We start from the raw sequence: 13,779 nt of genomic DNA on the forward strand, positions 1-13,779 counted from the left end.
GCTTTGCATCATATCTAGGTGAGATTAAAAGATTCACTTGTCAGCTCCCTTCAGTTTTGTAAGGCAAAAGATGCTGAACTAGCTTGGATAGACGGTGTCTTAGACATGAGAGTTTCCAAAGTGGACACAGGAGTTATTTTAGAAGAAGGAGAACTAAAGGATGATGGAGAAGACTCTGAAATGCAGGTGGATGCGCCTTCAGATTCCAGTGTCATAGCGCAGCAGAAGGCCATGAAAAGTCTTTTTGGAGACGATGAGAAAGAAACAGGTGAAGAAAGTGAGATCATTCCTACTCTGGAACCCTTACCACCACATGAGGTAAAAAAGCACGTGGTGCTTCTCCTCTCTCCCTTAATCTACCCTTTGAATTTTCCTTCTATGTTTTGAACCATTTAAAATGTGTCATATGTGGACTTATTTTGAAGTTTTTAAAAAAATTACTGAAGGTAACGTCCCTGTGCTTGTGCGTGTGTGTCCTCTATGGCTAGAGAATAACGAGAGTTGAGAACCCTTCAGCCAGTCTTCCTTCTAAGACACGTAATTGTTCCATGATTTGTTTTTTCCAGAATAGATTTTTAAATGTTAAGTTTGATGATTGGGAGGGTCACCTATCTACTTCTATTATAGTTAGGAGATTTATAATTCCATTTTTCTATGTTGCCTATTCAGTTGAACCACTTTTGTTTTTGATATAGTTAGAAATGTTTTATTTAGTAGAGATATAGTTTTAGCTTGGTATTTTGTTTACGTGTTCTCAAGAGATATCTAGTTAACTGACAGAGCTGTAAGATAGTTTAACATACGATAATGTTAAAAGCACATCAAGAGAGTCTTACACGACTGTCCAGTTGTCTTTAGCCCTTCTATGCAATAAGGAATGAAGAGATGGCCTCTTTCATCAGATCCCCTTTGAGCACAATTCTTGAAATTACAGGAAGGAATTAGGACCTTTTCTCTCTGCGCCAAAGCTGGCACTCTCCAAAACAACTTCAAAGTAGCGGCATTACATTGAACCACTTGCCTTTCTGATTCTAAAACCCACGGTGTCCACCGCATTCACAGTGAGGCGGGAAGGACAGTGGAAGCGGGATCAGGGACAATTATCCTCTGAACCATATACAAAGGACTGGGATCTGGAAAATGAAATTTCAGTTCAGTTCTGCCTACTGGCACTCTCGTTGACCCCCTTCGGCAAGTGGGTGAGTGAAGAGCATAACATTATCAAACGTCTTTCTGTTATTATGAGGCATGACTAATAAACTTAATTGTGAAACATTCAGAAAATGTGAAGGGCTTTGTAATGTTAAATAAGGAGGTAAAACTCAGAATAACAACTGGGAATGTGATTTACAGACTAGAAATGATCTGTCAAAGGAATTCAGGGGATAATAGAAATTATCTTTGAGATCATGTGTTACTTCCCTTTATTCAGTACAACTCTGTGTCTGTTTGAAATTCTTCTTTCCCCTCTAACCTTACCTCAGGTTCCTGGACATCAGTCAGTTTTTATGAATGAACCAAGACTGTCAGACTTCAAACAAGTTCTTTTACGGGAGGGGATCCAAGCTGAATTCGTAGGAGGTGTGCTCGTTTGCAACAATCAAGTGGCAGTCCGTAGAGTAAGTGTGTTTTTAGTAAGGAAGGACCGAGTGAACAAATACTTCTGGTATTTTGTTATTTTGAATTCTGTAATTCTTGATTGAGTTAATTTTACAAACTGGAGATCAGTAAATTAAATTTATAGTGATGACCTTGAAGGCTTTTAAAAGGGACTGTCAAAGATGTGATATATAATTTTATTGTAGATTTTTATTATTTGAATCCTCTGACATTTATATGTCTATGTAAAATTCATGACTGGAATATTATGTTCATATTCTGTGAATCAGAACAATCACTTCCTAATCAATCATAAAGTAACCTAGTTAATATGTTTTGGTTATCATGTCTGCATATTAATGGATAGAAAATGTACTAAAGAACTTTTTTTTTTCTACTTGGTTTCTAGACGGAAACTGGACGCATTGGATTAGAAGGCTGCCTTTGTCAAGATTTTTATAGGATAAGAGACCTTTTATATGAACAGTATGCCATTGTGTAAAGGACATGATGTCAAAAAGTATCTGTTTGACCTTTCTAAGAAAAAAGGATTTTTATTCTAAGCTTTTGCTTTTTTGTTTTGTAACATATAAAAAGAATCTGCCAGAAAAACTTAACATGCATTTGATTTTTAAAAATGTAAATAGAAACCATATTGCTGATGCTCAAATGAGCATGCTGCCTTTTGGCTTTCAGAGTATCAGAGATCCTTACAAATGCACCGGCCTTGGAGTTGAAGGTAACTGGCTTCCTTTACAGACCTCTTATTTTAGAAGGGCTTTTACTTGAATTAAACAATGCAGCTTAGCAAACCTGTTCATGGCCTTAGAGAAGCATGTTTGCATGAATTCTTGCAAACTGTTTCTTATATTTTCTGGAATGAAAAATTGCTATCAAAAAAACCAAACTGAGAACACAGTTTTTTGAGGCCTATGTATTTAAAAAACAGAAAAACCAAGAGTATGTGCTGTAACTCTTGAATTCCTGTATGCAGTTTCCTTCACATGGAGCCTCTCTTCTCCGTGGCATCTTTCCCAGTGATTCACTCTTCCATGAGATGGGATACATTTTGTTCAGAAGTCAGTTTTTATTTCCCCCATTTCTTATTTTATCAAGATTTTGTTCCTGTTACTGTTGTTCAATTTGAATTATAACACTGTCATTTGGATATATGTAATTGAAAAAAACTCCTAGTCTTAAAGTTTAAACACATAACTCACAGCTTGGTTACTTTATTGGAGACTGTTCAGTGCTTTGCTTTCAGAGGAACAAATGTTGAACTTTACATTTTTATAAGGTAACAGTATAATTAAGAGTTGTAAATGTGTTCATCTCTTAGGTTTGCTTTCTCCTAAGGTTGCCCAAACAGTGGTTGAATTTTATACATATTGCTACAAAAATAATACTGAAGTTGGGCAAGACCATCCTTCCTATGTTCATGTCTTTCTTGGGGCCAGCAGCCTCGATACAGTGTAAACCACTTGTGTTTAAGAGTAAAAACAGTACATGCAATTTGCATTGAACTTAAAAATGAAAATCATGTCACCCTGTTGTAATTTGTTGGTGCTTTTTTTAGAATGTAGCTTAATCATGACAGACCCTTCTTAATTATTTAACTCCTCCTTTCTCTACACTTCAGCATTTTTGGAAGAATCAGTCTTCTTGTTTAACTTATATGGAACTATGCATAGTACAACCCAGTGATATCAGACAAGAATTAATATTTCATTCTTTTCAAATGCTTACAGAGCTCTTACTGTGAGTTAGATTGCTGATGCAAAGTTTACAGCCTTCTGGTACTGAAAACCAGATATACAAAACAATGTTGCAGGTGATGAAGATAAAGGGTATGTCTTTTTTGTAGAGCTTTGAAAAAAAATCACTTCAGCTCTTACTGCTGAATAGAGTAAGCCTAGAATTCTATTTATATTCCAGGGAAAAGAAAGTCTGCACTTGTTTGATGGCTTAAAGCATCAGGTTATACATATTACATTGCAGTACTGATATTGAAAAATCATTTCTTGCTTTGTCTTCCTATTGTCCTATGAAGAGGAATTGAAGATTGCTGTGCTAACTAATGTCAATGTAGGAGCAATGGTTTTCATCTGTTTCTAGATGACAATATTACTGAAATATCTAAAGTGAAGATATTTGTTTAGTCTCAGTTGCATAAGAAAAATGTAAATTTTTAAAAGGACTCTGAGATAAATCATGAGCTCAGAGGAACTTTAGATTATTATTTTTCAGAAGCAAACTAAATACAGTGGGCCATCAGTTGATATCTATAAATAATTTGGTTAAAAAGAAATTTTATTCTGCGATTCGTGTCAGTGGGATTATAAATGTCAAATATTACAGATTTTTAAAAAAAATTTCATGAACCAGTAGGTGGCCTGAAGCAGAAGTGAGGAAATCAGTTTTCTAAGGAGGGCCTTTGCCTTTAAAAAATTTTTTTAGATACAATTCACATACCTTTAAAATTCACTCTTTTAAGTTACATTCATTGGGGTTTTTTTTAGTATATTTACAAAATTGTGCGACCATTACCACTGTCTAATTCCAGAGCACTTCATCACCCCAAAAAGAAACGTCATATTCATTAGCAGGCACTCCCCATTCTCAGTTCTCAACTCTGCGTAACCATTAATCTGTTTTCTGTCTTTATGAGTTTACTTATTCTTGATAGTTCAAAAGAATGGACTCATACCGTGTGTGGCCTTTGGGGTCTGACTCTTCGCTTGGCGTAACTTTGAGGATTCATCAGTGGTGTAGCATGTGTCAGTATTCTTTTTGTGGCTGAGTTAATGCTCCCTGTGGACGCACCGCATTTTGTTTTAGTCCATTCATCCGTTGAGAGGCATTTGGTTTGTTTCCACTTTTTGGCTATAATGAATAATGCTGCTCTGAATGAGTATTTGTGTACAAGTTCTTGTATGGGCATATATTTTCAATCTAGAGAGGCATATACCTGAAAGTAGAATGGCTAGATCTTACGGTAGCTCTGTGTAACTTTTCAAAAAATTGCCAGACCGTTTTCCAAAGTGGCTGCACCATTTTCCATTCCTGCCAGCAATGTATTTGATTCCAGTTTCTCCATGACCTTGGCAGCACTGATGAACCATTATCTTACTTTAGCCATTTTAGTGTGTATGAAGAGGTATCTCATTATGGTTTTGATATCCATTTCTCTAATGACTGATGATTTTGAGCTTCTTTCTTGTACTTATTGGCCTTTGGTGTATCTTCTACAGGTAATCTGTTCAGATCCTTTGCCTGTTTTTAAATTGGGTTATTTATCTTTTTATTGTTGTTAAAGAGTTTTTATTTTATTTTTTTAATGTTTTCTGGATACTAAATCCTTAACATATGTGACTTGCAAATATTTTTTCCCATTTGTAGACATTTTTTCCCCTCTCTTGATGGTGTCCTTCGAGACACAAAACTTTTAAATTTTGATGAAGTCTAATTTATCTTTTCCTTTTTAGTTCCTTGTACTATTAGTGTCGTATCTTAGAAAGCCATTGCTTCATCCATTGTCACAAAAATGTATGCCTATTTCTTTCCTAAGAGTTTTGTGGTTAAATATATTTCTTATATTTAAGTCTTTGATTCATTTTGAGTTAATTTTTATATGTGATGTGAGGTAAGGGTCTGATTTCATTCTTTTGCACTTGAATATCCAGTAGTGCTGGCATCATTTGTTGAAAGACTATTTCCTCATTAAATTTTATTGCCACTTTTGTTGGAAATCAGTTGCTCGCGAATGTATGAGTTTCTTCCTAGAGTCTTAGTCCTGTTTCACTGATCTATTCATCTGCCCGCATCTATCTGTATGCCTATACCACATTGTTTGGAATACTGTAACTGTATCAAGTTTTTAAGTCAGCAAGTGTACATCCTCCAACCTTTTTCAAGATTATTTAGGCTATTCTGGTTCCCTATCATTTTCATATGGATTTTAGAATCAGCTTATCAATCTCTGTAAAAAAAAGCCCTCTCACTTTTAATAGGGAAAAAAGGTAGTTAGAATTTGTAACTTAAAATCTTAGAACATTAAGGCTGAGCGGGACTGTAGAATTCATCTAGTTTGACACACTTATTTCAGTGTTGAATGAATGGGCCTGTGGAAGGGAAGGGATTTGCTTAAGATAGGTAGCTAGTCAGAGACAGAGGCGGAATTGGAACCTAGCCTTCATAGAGTTCATTCGTTTGATACTAAATTAATCTAGAATCCTTATAGAATCCACTAATTCAATACTAAAATAAATATGTTGAACTAGATGAATTCTGCAGTCTGAGATTTTAAGCTGTAAATTTCAACTACTTTTTTTTCCTGCACTGCTGTGCTACTCTGGTTCCTTAGTTATAGTCACTTTGTTTAGGGTGAATATATTCACTTTATCTGCTGTAAGAACAGCATGAACAGTACCTGCTCAGAGAGGACTGCTTCCATCCTGTGTGATGGGCCAGTAAAGGTGGGGCGGGGAGGTGGGGGGGTTGCAGACAGGGTGGGGACAGAAAGGGTAAATGTCACATCCTGTACTTTTCTTTGATTTTAAGGTTCTAGAGGTTTACATAAAATAAGGTTTATTGTCCTTTAAATATTGATGAACACATTACCACTTAAGTCAAAGGGTGTAAATAGTGGTTGGTGATTAAGAGATCGATTGTGTTTGCTTGTTTATTTGGGTGGTGGTTGCTCCCCACCACCCCAATCCCTTGTTTATCCAGCCATGTGGCATCTACAGAGTGGATGGATATGTGACGATACATGGAACTAGAGAAGGAACCTTCAGATCTGCTGCCTGGGTGAGCGTCAAGGGAAGGTTTTTCTCTTTCTTGTGCTTTTTCTCTCACTCTAACCACCTTAATTGTGTTTATGAGAAAATACCCCAGATTGTCAAAATAAAAATGGGGCACTTTGCTGAAAGTGAGGGTATCTTTGTTTCTCTCTCCCATCCATATCTATGCCCACCTCCCCTACCCCACACACACACCCACACAGTTCTAGTTTTTTGGTGCTTTTTCCTTCATTACTCAAGTCCATTTCATTTTAGTTCGTGAAGTTAAAATGTGATTTTGAGGAGCGAAACAGTAGAAGTTTGGAGAGTTTTGCATCTTTCCTCACTGTTGAAGGGAACCGCAAGTGTATGTGCTTCTTTAGTGAAACTGTTACTGATTCCGTGGATCCTACTCAAACTTGATACTGAGTGATAATTTCAAGTGGAGGATACACAAAGGATTCATAAGGATGTACTAAATCACTTTCTGAATTTATTTTTAATGTTCAGTATCCAATTTATCATATGTATTTCCTTTTTTCCTCCCTTGACACAACGTAATTTTTTTTGAAAGTGAAAGTCACTCAGTCTTGTCCAACTCTTTGGGACCCCATGGATTGTAGCCTGCCAGGCTCCTCTGTCCATGAGACTCTCCAGGCAAGAGTACTAGAGTGGGTTGCCATGCTCTCCTCCAGGGGAATCTTCCCGACCCAGGGATCGAACCTGCCGTCTCTTACATCTCTCCTGCTTTGGCAGGCAGGTTCTTTACCACTAGCAAAAGGCAGTATTAATTGTTCATTGGAAACTAGTGAAGGCTTGAAACAAATCTCTCTGGGAAGCTGTTTTTATTCTAAGGGTGCTGCTGCTGTCCTTATTTATTTTGGGACCTCTCATTTCTCTTCAGATTTGTGTACCAAGCTTATGAGAAATGTAATTTATTTCAGAAACACACTGTGGCCTTGGCCCAACATGCCATTACCATTTGACTCTAAATGATTCCCCCCACCCCCGCAAATATTTAAAAACTTTTCTTTTATAGACAGACATTTGCTATCATAGAAGATTTTTTATATTAAAGAGTTATCTATTAAATACCAAATTATAATTGAAATAAAAGTAGTGAAATATACCACAAATCATAAAGATACTTATGGTTTGGGTTAAATTTCATACTTAAGTATCAAAGGATATATGTCTCTGATGAGATTATGGAAATCCTGTTATAAGAAAAATATTACTTTAACCTAGATGTACAGGAGTTAAATTCTCAAGGTTTCTCAATATCTCCCATATGTAGTTTTTCTTAAGGAGACAGACATATTGTAGGAAGAAAGAAGTATGTCTAATGAGAAAGATTCAGTTCGGTTCAGTTCAGTCGCTCAGTTGTGTCCGACTCTGCAACCCCATGGACTGCAGCACATCAGGCTTCCCTGTCCATCATCAACTCCCGGAGTTTACTCAAACTCATGCCCATTGAGTCGGTGATGCCATCCAACCATCTCATCCTCTGTTGTCCTCTTCTCCTGCCCTCAATCTTTCCCAGCATCAGGGTCTTTTCAAATGAGACAGCTCTTCGCATCACATGGCCAAAATATTGGAGTTTCAGCTTCAACATCAGTCCTTCCGATGGACATTCAGGACTGATTACCTTTAGGATGGACTGGTTGGATCTCCTTGCAGTCCAAGGGACTCTCAAGAGTCTTCTTCAACACCACAGTTCAAAAGCATCAATTCTTCGGCTCTCAGCTTTCTTTATAGTCCAACTCTAACATCCATACATGACCACTGGAAAAACCATAGCTTTGACTAGACAGACGGACCTTTGTTGGCAAAGGAATGTCTTTGCTTTTTAATATGCTGTCTAGGTTGATCATAACATTCCTTCCAAGGAGTAAGAGTCTTTTAATTTCATGGCTACAATCACCATCTGCAGTGATTTTGGAGCCCCCCAAAATAGTCTGACACTGTTTCCCCATCTATTCACCATGAAGTGATGGGACCAGATGCCATGATCTTTGTTTTCTGAATGTTGAGCTTTAAGCCAAATTTTTCACTCTCCACTTTCATTTTCATCAAGAGTCTCTTTAGTTCTTCACTTTCTGCCATAAGGGTGGTGTCATCTGCATATCTGAGGTTATTGATATTTCTCCCAGCAATCTTGATACCAGCTTGTGCTTCATCCAGCCCAGCGTTTCTCATGATGTACTCTGCATAGAAGTTAAATAAGCAGAGTGACAATATATAGCCTTGATGTACTCCTTTTCCTATTTGGAACCAGTCTGTTGTTCCATGTCCAGTTCTAACTGTTGCTTCCTGACCTGCATACAGGTTTCTCAAGAGGCATGTCAGGTGGTCTGGTATTCCCATCTCTTTCAGAATTTTCCACAGTTTATTGTGATCCACACAGTCGAAGACTTTGGCATAAATAGATGTTTTTCTGGAACTCTCTTGCTTTTTCAGTGATCCAGAGGATGTTGGCAATTTGAAAGATTCAGAACATTGTGCATTTTTAACTGTTAAGCAGAATCTTATATCTACATTATTGCCCATTAAGAAAAGCTTCCTTCACATTTATTTTAACTATTCTTTTGAATAGTTTTACTCCTTAAGCAGAGATTTTTGTAGTATAAAAACCAGAGTAATAAATTCCCAATAGGTCAAAGACCACTTGTGTGTGTCTTATTTTTTCACTTATTATTTTGAAATAATTTTAAGCTGACAGAAAAATTATACAGATAGTTTAAAAGATCCTTTATAGCCTTCTGCTAGTATCCCCTGTTAACATTTTTGCCATATTTATTTATCTTTCTATGTGCACACACACACATATGTAGAGTTGTTCAGTTGTGTCTGACTCTGCAACCCCATGGACTGCAGCACACCAGGCTTCCCTGTCCATCACTATCTCCCAGAAATTGCTCAAACTCATGTCCATCAAGTCGGTGATGCCATCTCATCCGCTATTGCCCCCTTCTGCATTCTGTCTTTCCCAGCATCAGAGTCTTTTTCTAATGAGTCAGCTGTTTGCACCTGGTGGCCAAAGTATTGGAGTTTTGACTTCAGCATCAGTCTTTCCAATGAGTATTCTGGATTGATTTCCTTTAGGATTGACTGGTTTGATTTCCTTGCGGTCCAAGGCACAGACTCTCGAGTCTTCTCCAATGCCACAGTTCAAAAACATCAATTTTTTGATGCTCAGGCTTCTTTATGGTCCAACTGTCACATCCCTACATGACTAGTGGAAAACCCCACACATATATACTTTCTTTTGAACTGCTTGATAGTAAGTTTTTTTCCTTTAAAGCAAGGACTCCTCTACCTAACTACAGTACTTCAAATCAAAGTCAGGAAAACAATATTGATAAAATCCTACCATTTAATCTGCAAACCCCGTTCACATGTGACGAATTGGTCCATAGTGTCTTTGTAATAATCCTTTCCTTTATGGTCTAGGGAGAAGGAAATGGCAACCCACTCCAGTGTTCTTGCCTGGAGAATCCCAGGGACGGGGGAGCCTGGTGGGCTGCCGTCTATGGGGTCGCACAGAGTCGAACACGACTGAAGCGACTTAGCTTAGATTAGCTGATGGTCTAGGGCCCCGTCCAGGATGATGCATGTGTTTAGCTATGTTTTCCCTTCAGTCTTCCTCAAATCTGGAGGACTTCCTCAGTTTTTCCTTTCCATAAATTTGGTTTGTTTTATGACCTTGACGTACCTGAAGAGTGCTGGTCAGTTGCTTTGTAAATAGCCCTTCCTTTGAATTTGATGTTTCCTCATGACTAGATTCAGGTTACAGGTTTTTGACAGGAATACCAGAGAAGTAAATGAGGCTGTGTTCTCTGTACAACATAAGAAAGCTCATAAGAGTCCATTTTTCCCATTACTGGTGATGTTAATTTTTCACAGTTGGTTATGTTTCCAAGGTTTCTCCACAGTCAGTATTTTGTGGGGAGCTACTTTGAGACTATGTCAATATCATGTTCTTTATAAATATTTATCCTCTAGCTTTAGCATCTATGGATGATTCTTATCTGAATAAGTTCTTGCCAAAATGGTGATTTTCTAATTAAACTCTGGCTTCTGTGTTTACTTGGCATTCTAGTGTAAGCACTTTCTCTTCCCCTCCATTTGTTAATTCTTTGTTTATGTCCTTGTGGAACATGGATTCTGTTTTGTAATCTATAAATGATCGTGATTCATTGTGATTCTATACAGTGCTGTCACTAATTTTCAAGCTGGCGTTTGTGCTCTTTTGACATAGTCTTGGGTTCTTTTTTTTTGTTGTTGTTAATTGTGGTTAAAAACCATTAAATTCACCATGTTAACCTTTTTTAAGTGTTCAGGTCCAGTAGTGTTGAGTGCGTTCACGTGATTGTGCAGCAGACAGTGACCATATTCATCCTGTAGCGCTGAAACTCTGTACCCACTGAACACGAATTTCGTTTCCTGCCTCCCCCTGCCGATCCCCCAGCCTTTGGTCATCACTTCCCTACTTTCAGTTTCTATGATTTTGGTTGCTCTAGGTACTTAATGAGTGGAACCATACGGTATTTGTCCTTTTGTCCTTATTTAACTCAGCATACTATCCTCAAGTTTCATCCATGTAGCATGTGACAGGGTTTCCATCCTTTTAAAGGCTGCATAATATTTCATTGTATGGCTTTACCACGTGTTCTTCTTTCATTCGTGTATCTTTGAACACCTGGTTGCTTCCACCACTGGGTTCTTGTGAATCATGCTGGCATGAACGTGGGTGTACAGATACCTCTTTTGAGATCCAGCTTTCAAGTCTTGGATATATACCCAGGGAGGTTGCTGGGTCACATGGTAATCGTGTTTCTAATTTTTTGAGGAGTTTCTATACTTACTTCCTTAATGGCTGCACATCCCCCTGGTTCTTTGAGCACTTTATTACTTTGAGTCACCACAAGATGTTTCAGGCTCCATCTTGAATTTTCATTACTGCAGTCCTGGCATCAGCCGTTTTTCTGGAGTCCTGGTTCACTCTCGGGGAGAACATCATTTAAAGCCAAGATTTGGGCGCTGTGTTGTATGCATTATCACGGTGCCATCACTCCTGCCAAATCCTCTCAGTGGGCAGTTAGGAAATACCTCCGTCTCTGCTTGTTTCCTCATCATCCATCTCTCTGTTAAAAACCGCAAGTTCACACTGATCTACGTCCAGGTCCACTTCTACTCCACAAGATTCAGTCTAGCTTTCCCTCTCTCTCCACCTCCTTTGTGCTCAGTCACTTCAGGTGTGTTTGACTCTTTGTGACCCCAGGGACTGTAGCCTGCCAGGCTCCTCTGTCCACGGAGTTCTCCAGGCAAGAAGATTGGACTGGGTTGCCATTCCCTTCTCCAGAGGATCTTCCTGACCGAGGGATCGAACCCAGCTCTCCCACGTTGCAGGAGGATTCTTTATCACCTGAGCCACCAGGGAAGCCCAAGAATACTGGAGTGGGTAGCCCATCCCTTCTCCAGGGGATCTTCCTGAGCCGACAATCGAACCAGGGTCTCCTGCATTGCAGGTGGATTCTTTACCAGCTAAGCTGTCAGGAAAGCCCTAATCTTCAGTACAGTCACTTACTTGTTCACGTCCCTGTGATTAATCAGTTTTTGACCACACAGCTGGCTGCTTTGCTCGAAGCCCCCTGCACACGGCTGTCACAGCGAGGGGGATTCTTTCCATTCCTCGATCCGTGGCAGCCCCTGCCAGCTGAACCCCGTTGGCTCAGATGGCAGTGCCTCAACTGGTGTTCTGTCCTGGTTCACGTGATGGTCCAGCAATGGTGAAACGGCACAGTTTCCAAAGGTTTCTACTTTGCATGGAACTTGGATAGTCTTTGGGTATTTGTCTTGGTTATTTTGCTACAATATTTTCCTCATTATTTTCTAGGGTTAAGTCAAAGTAATGATCACTGTGGAGTGGGGTTAGTGGAGAATATGAAAACAAAGAAGGTGGAAACCCAGTCTCAAGGGAGTAACAGGTATGGCGGGAGGATACACACAGTGGCAGTCACCATCCAAAGTGCCGTCTGATCTAAAATAGCAGTGAAAGATCTTAAGTTCTGCGTTAATATTATTTTATAACTGTCCTTGCAGAAATCTTTGCCTGTCAGTTCATTATTCAGATCATCCACCCCCTTAACTCTTAAGCTTTAGGAGTGTCAGGACCAAGTTCACCCTATTGAGTACTGAGATGTTCTTTTATTAAACAGTCAGTTATCCTTCCTTCTGAACAGTTTGGAGTGGGAGGAATTATATCATGCCCCTGGACGAGTGATTTCTTAGTAAGTTCAAGATGAAGTCCAACAGTTATATAACAAATGTGGGAACCTGTATAATACTTATGAGAACTTAATCCTACCCATGGAAAATGGAGATTATGGCCATAATTATTTCCATATTAGAGATTTGGTTCACCTAATGGGAATCATTGCTCAAGTGCTGTTTCACTAAAAATAATAACAACTGAGCCCCCGCCTAGTAGCTGACACTCAATATTTTCTTTGTACCAAGTACAGTACCAAGTATTGGGTTGGCCAGAAAGTTCGTTTGGGTTTTGCCGTAAGATGTTACGGGAAAAAATGAACATTTTGGCCAGCCTACTACTTTGCATGCATTGTCTCATTCAATCCTAATCATCATGGGCAGAACAGATACTGTGATTAGCCCCATTTTACAGATGTGGAAACTGAAGCTTACGGCCTATTGTCAGCCTCCCAATTTTCACATAGGTGTTACAGTGTATACTAGTTTTGACACATCATTCTTTAGTTTTGGGGTACCTCTTTGTGTGGATTGGGCCTGTTCCTTTAAATCTTGGTAAGTCATCTCTGACTCTTTGAAACCCCATGGACTGGAACACCAGGCCTCCCTGTCCTTCACTATCTCCTGGAATTTGCTCAAACTCATGTTCACTGAGTTGGTGATGCCATCCAACCATCTAATCCTTTGTCGCCCCCTTTTCCTTCCCTCAATCTCTTCCAGCATCAGGGTGTTTTCCAATGAATCGGCTCTTCTCATCAGGTCGCCAAAGTATTGGAGCTTCAGCTTCAGCATCAGTTCTTCTAATGAATATTCAGAGTTGATTCCCTTTAGGATTGGCTGATTTGATCTCCTTGCTGTCCTTTAAATCTTAGCACTTCAAATATATGGGGATATATATGATGGTAAAAGTAGCATCACCTAGGGTTGCATGAGGGTTAAATGATGTGAACCTTGAAAGCGCGTGGAGTGTCTGGCACATGGTAAGCAGCTCACTACGTAATTATTTAGTGCCACTTTTACATCCATCGCCTCATTCAATCTTTATTACAACCCTAAAGTCTGGGTATCACCTCATTTTCACAAAAAAGGAAACTGACTCTCGGGGATCTAAGTGGTTTATCCAAAG

At 38.9% G+C, this 13,779-nt stretch overlaps 1 protein-coding gene across 3 annotated transcripts in view; it reads left to right on the forward strand.

Annotated features, from left to right (window-relative positions):
• The window catches only part of CPSF2 (cleavage and polyadenylation specific factor 2), a 35,279-nt gene extending 28,750 nt beyond the window's left edge, over nt 1–6,529 (forward strand). For 2 of the 3 annotated variants that reach the window (XM_005695329.3, XM_018066392.1), the window contains exons 14-16: nt 19–318; nt 1,485–1,619; nt 2,009–6,529. In XM_005695329.3, the coding sequence (XP_005695386.1) occupies nt 19–318; nt 1,485–1,619; nt 2,009–2,101 (528 nt within the window). In that variant the 3' untranslated portion in view covers nt 2,102–6,529. The remainder of the gene's footprint in view (nt 1–18; nt 319–1,484; nt 1,620–2,008) is intronic. The other variant, XM_005695330.2, reaches the window with a different exon arrangement.

The sequence above is a fragment of the Capra hircus genome, chromosome 21 (assembly GCF_001704415.2).
Source record: "Capra hircus breed San Clemente chromosome 21, ASM170441v1, whole genome shotgun sequence".
Taxonomy (NCBI): Eukaryota; Metazoa; Chordata; class Mammalia; order Artiodactyla; family Bovidae; genus Capra; species Capra hircus.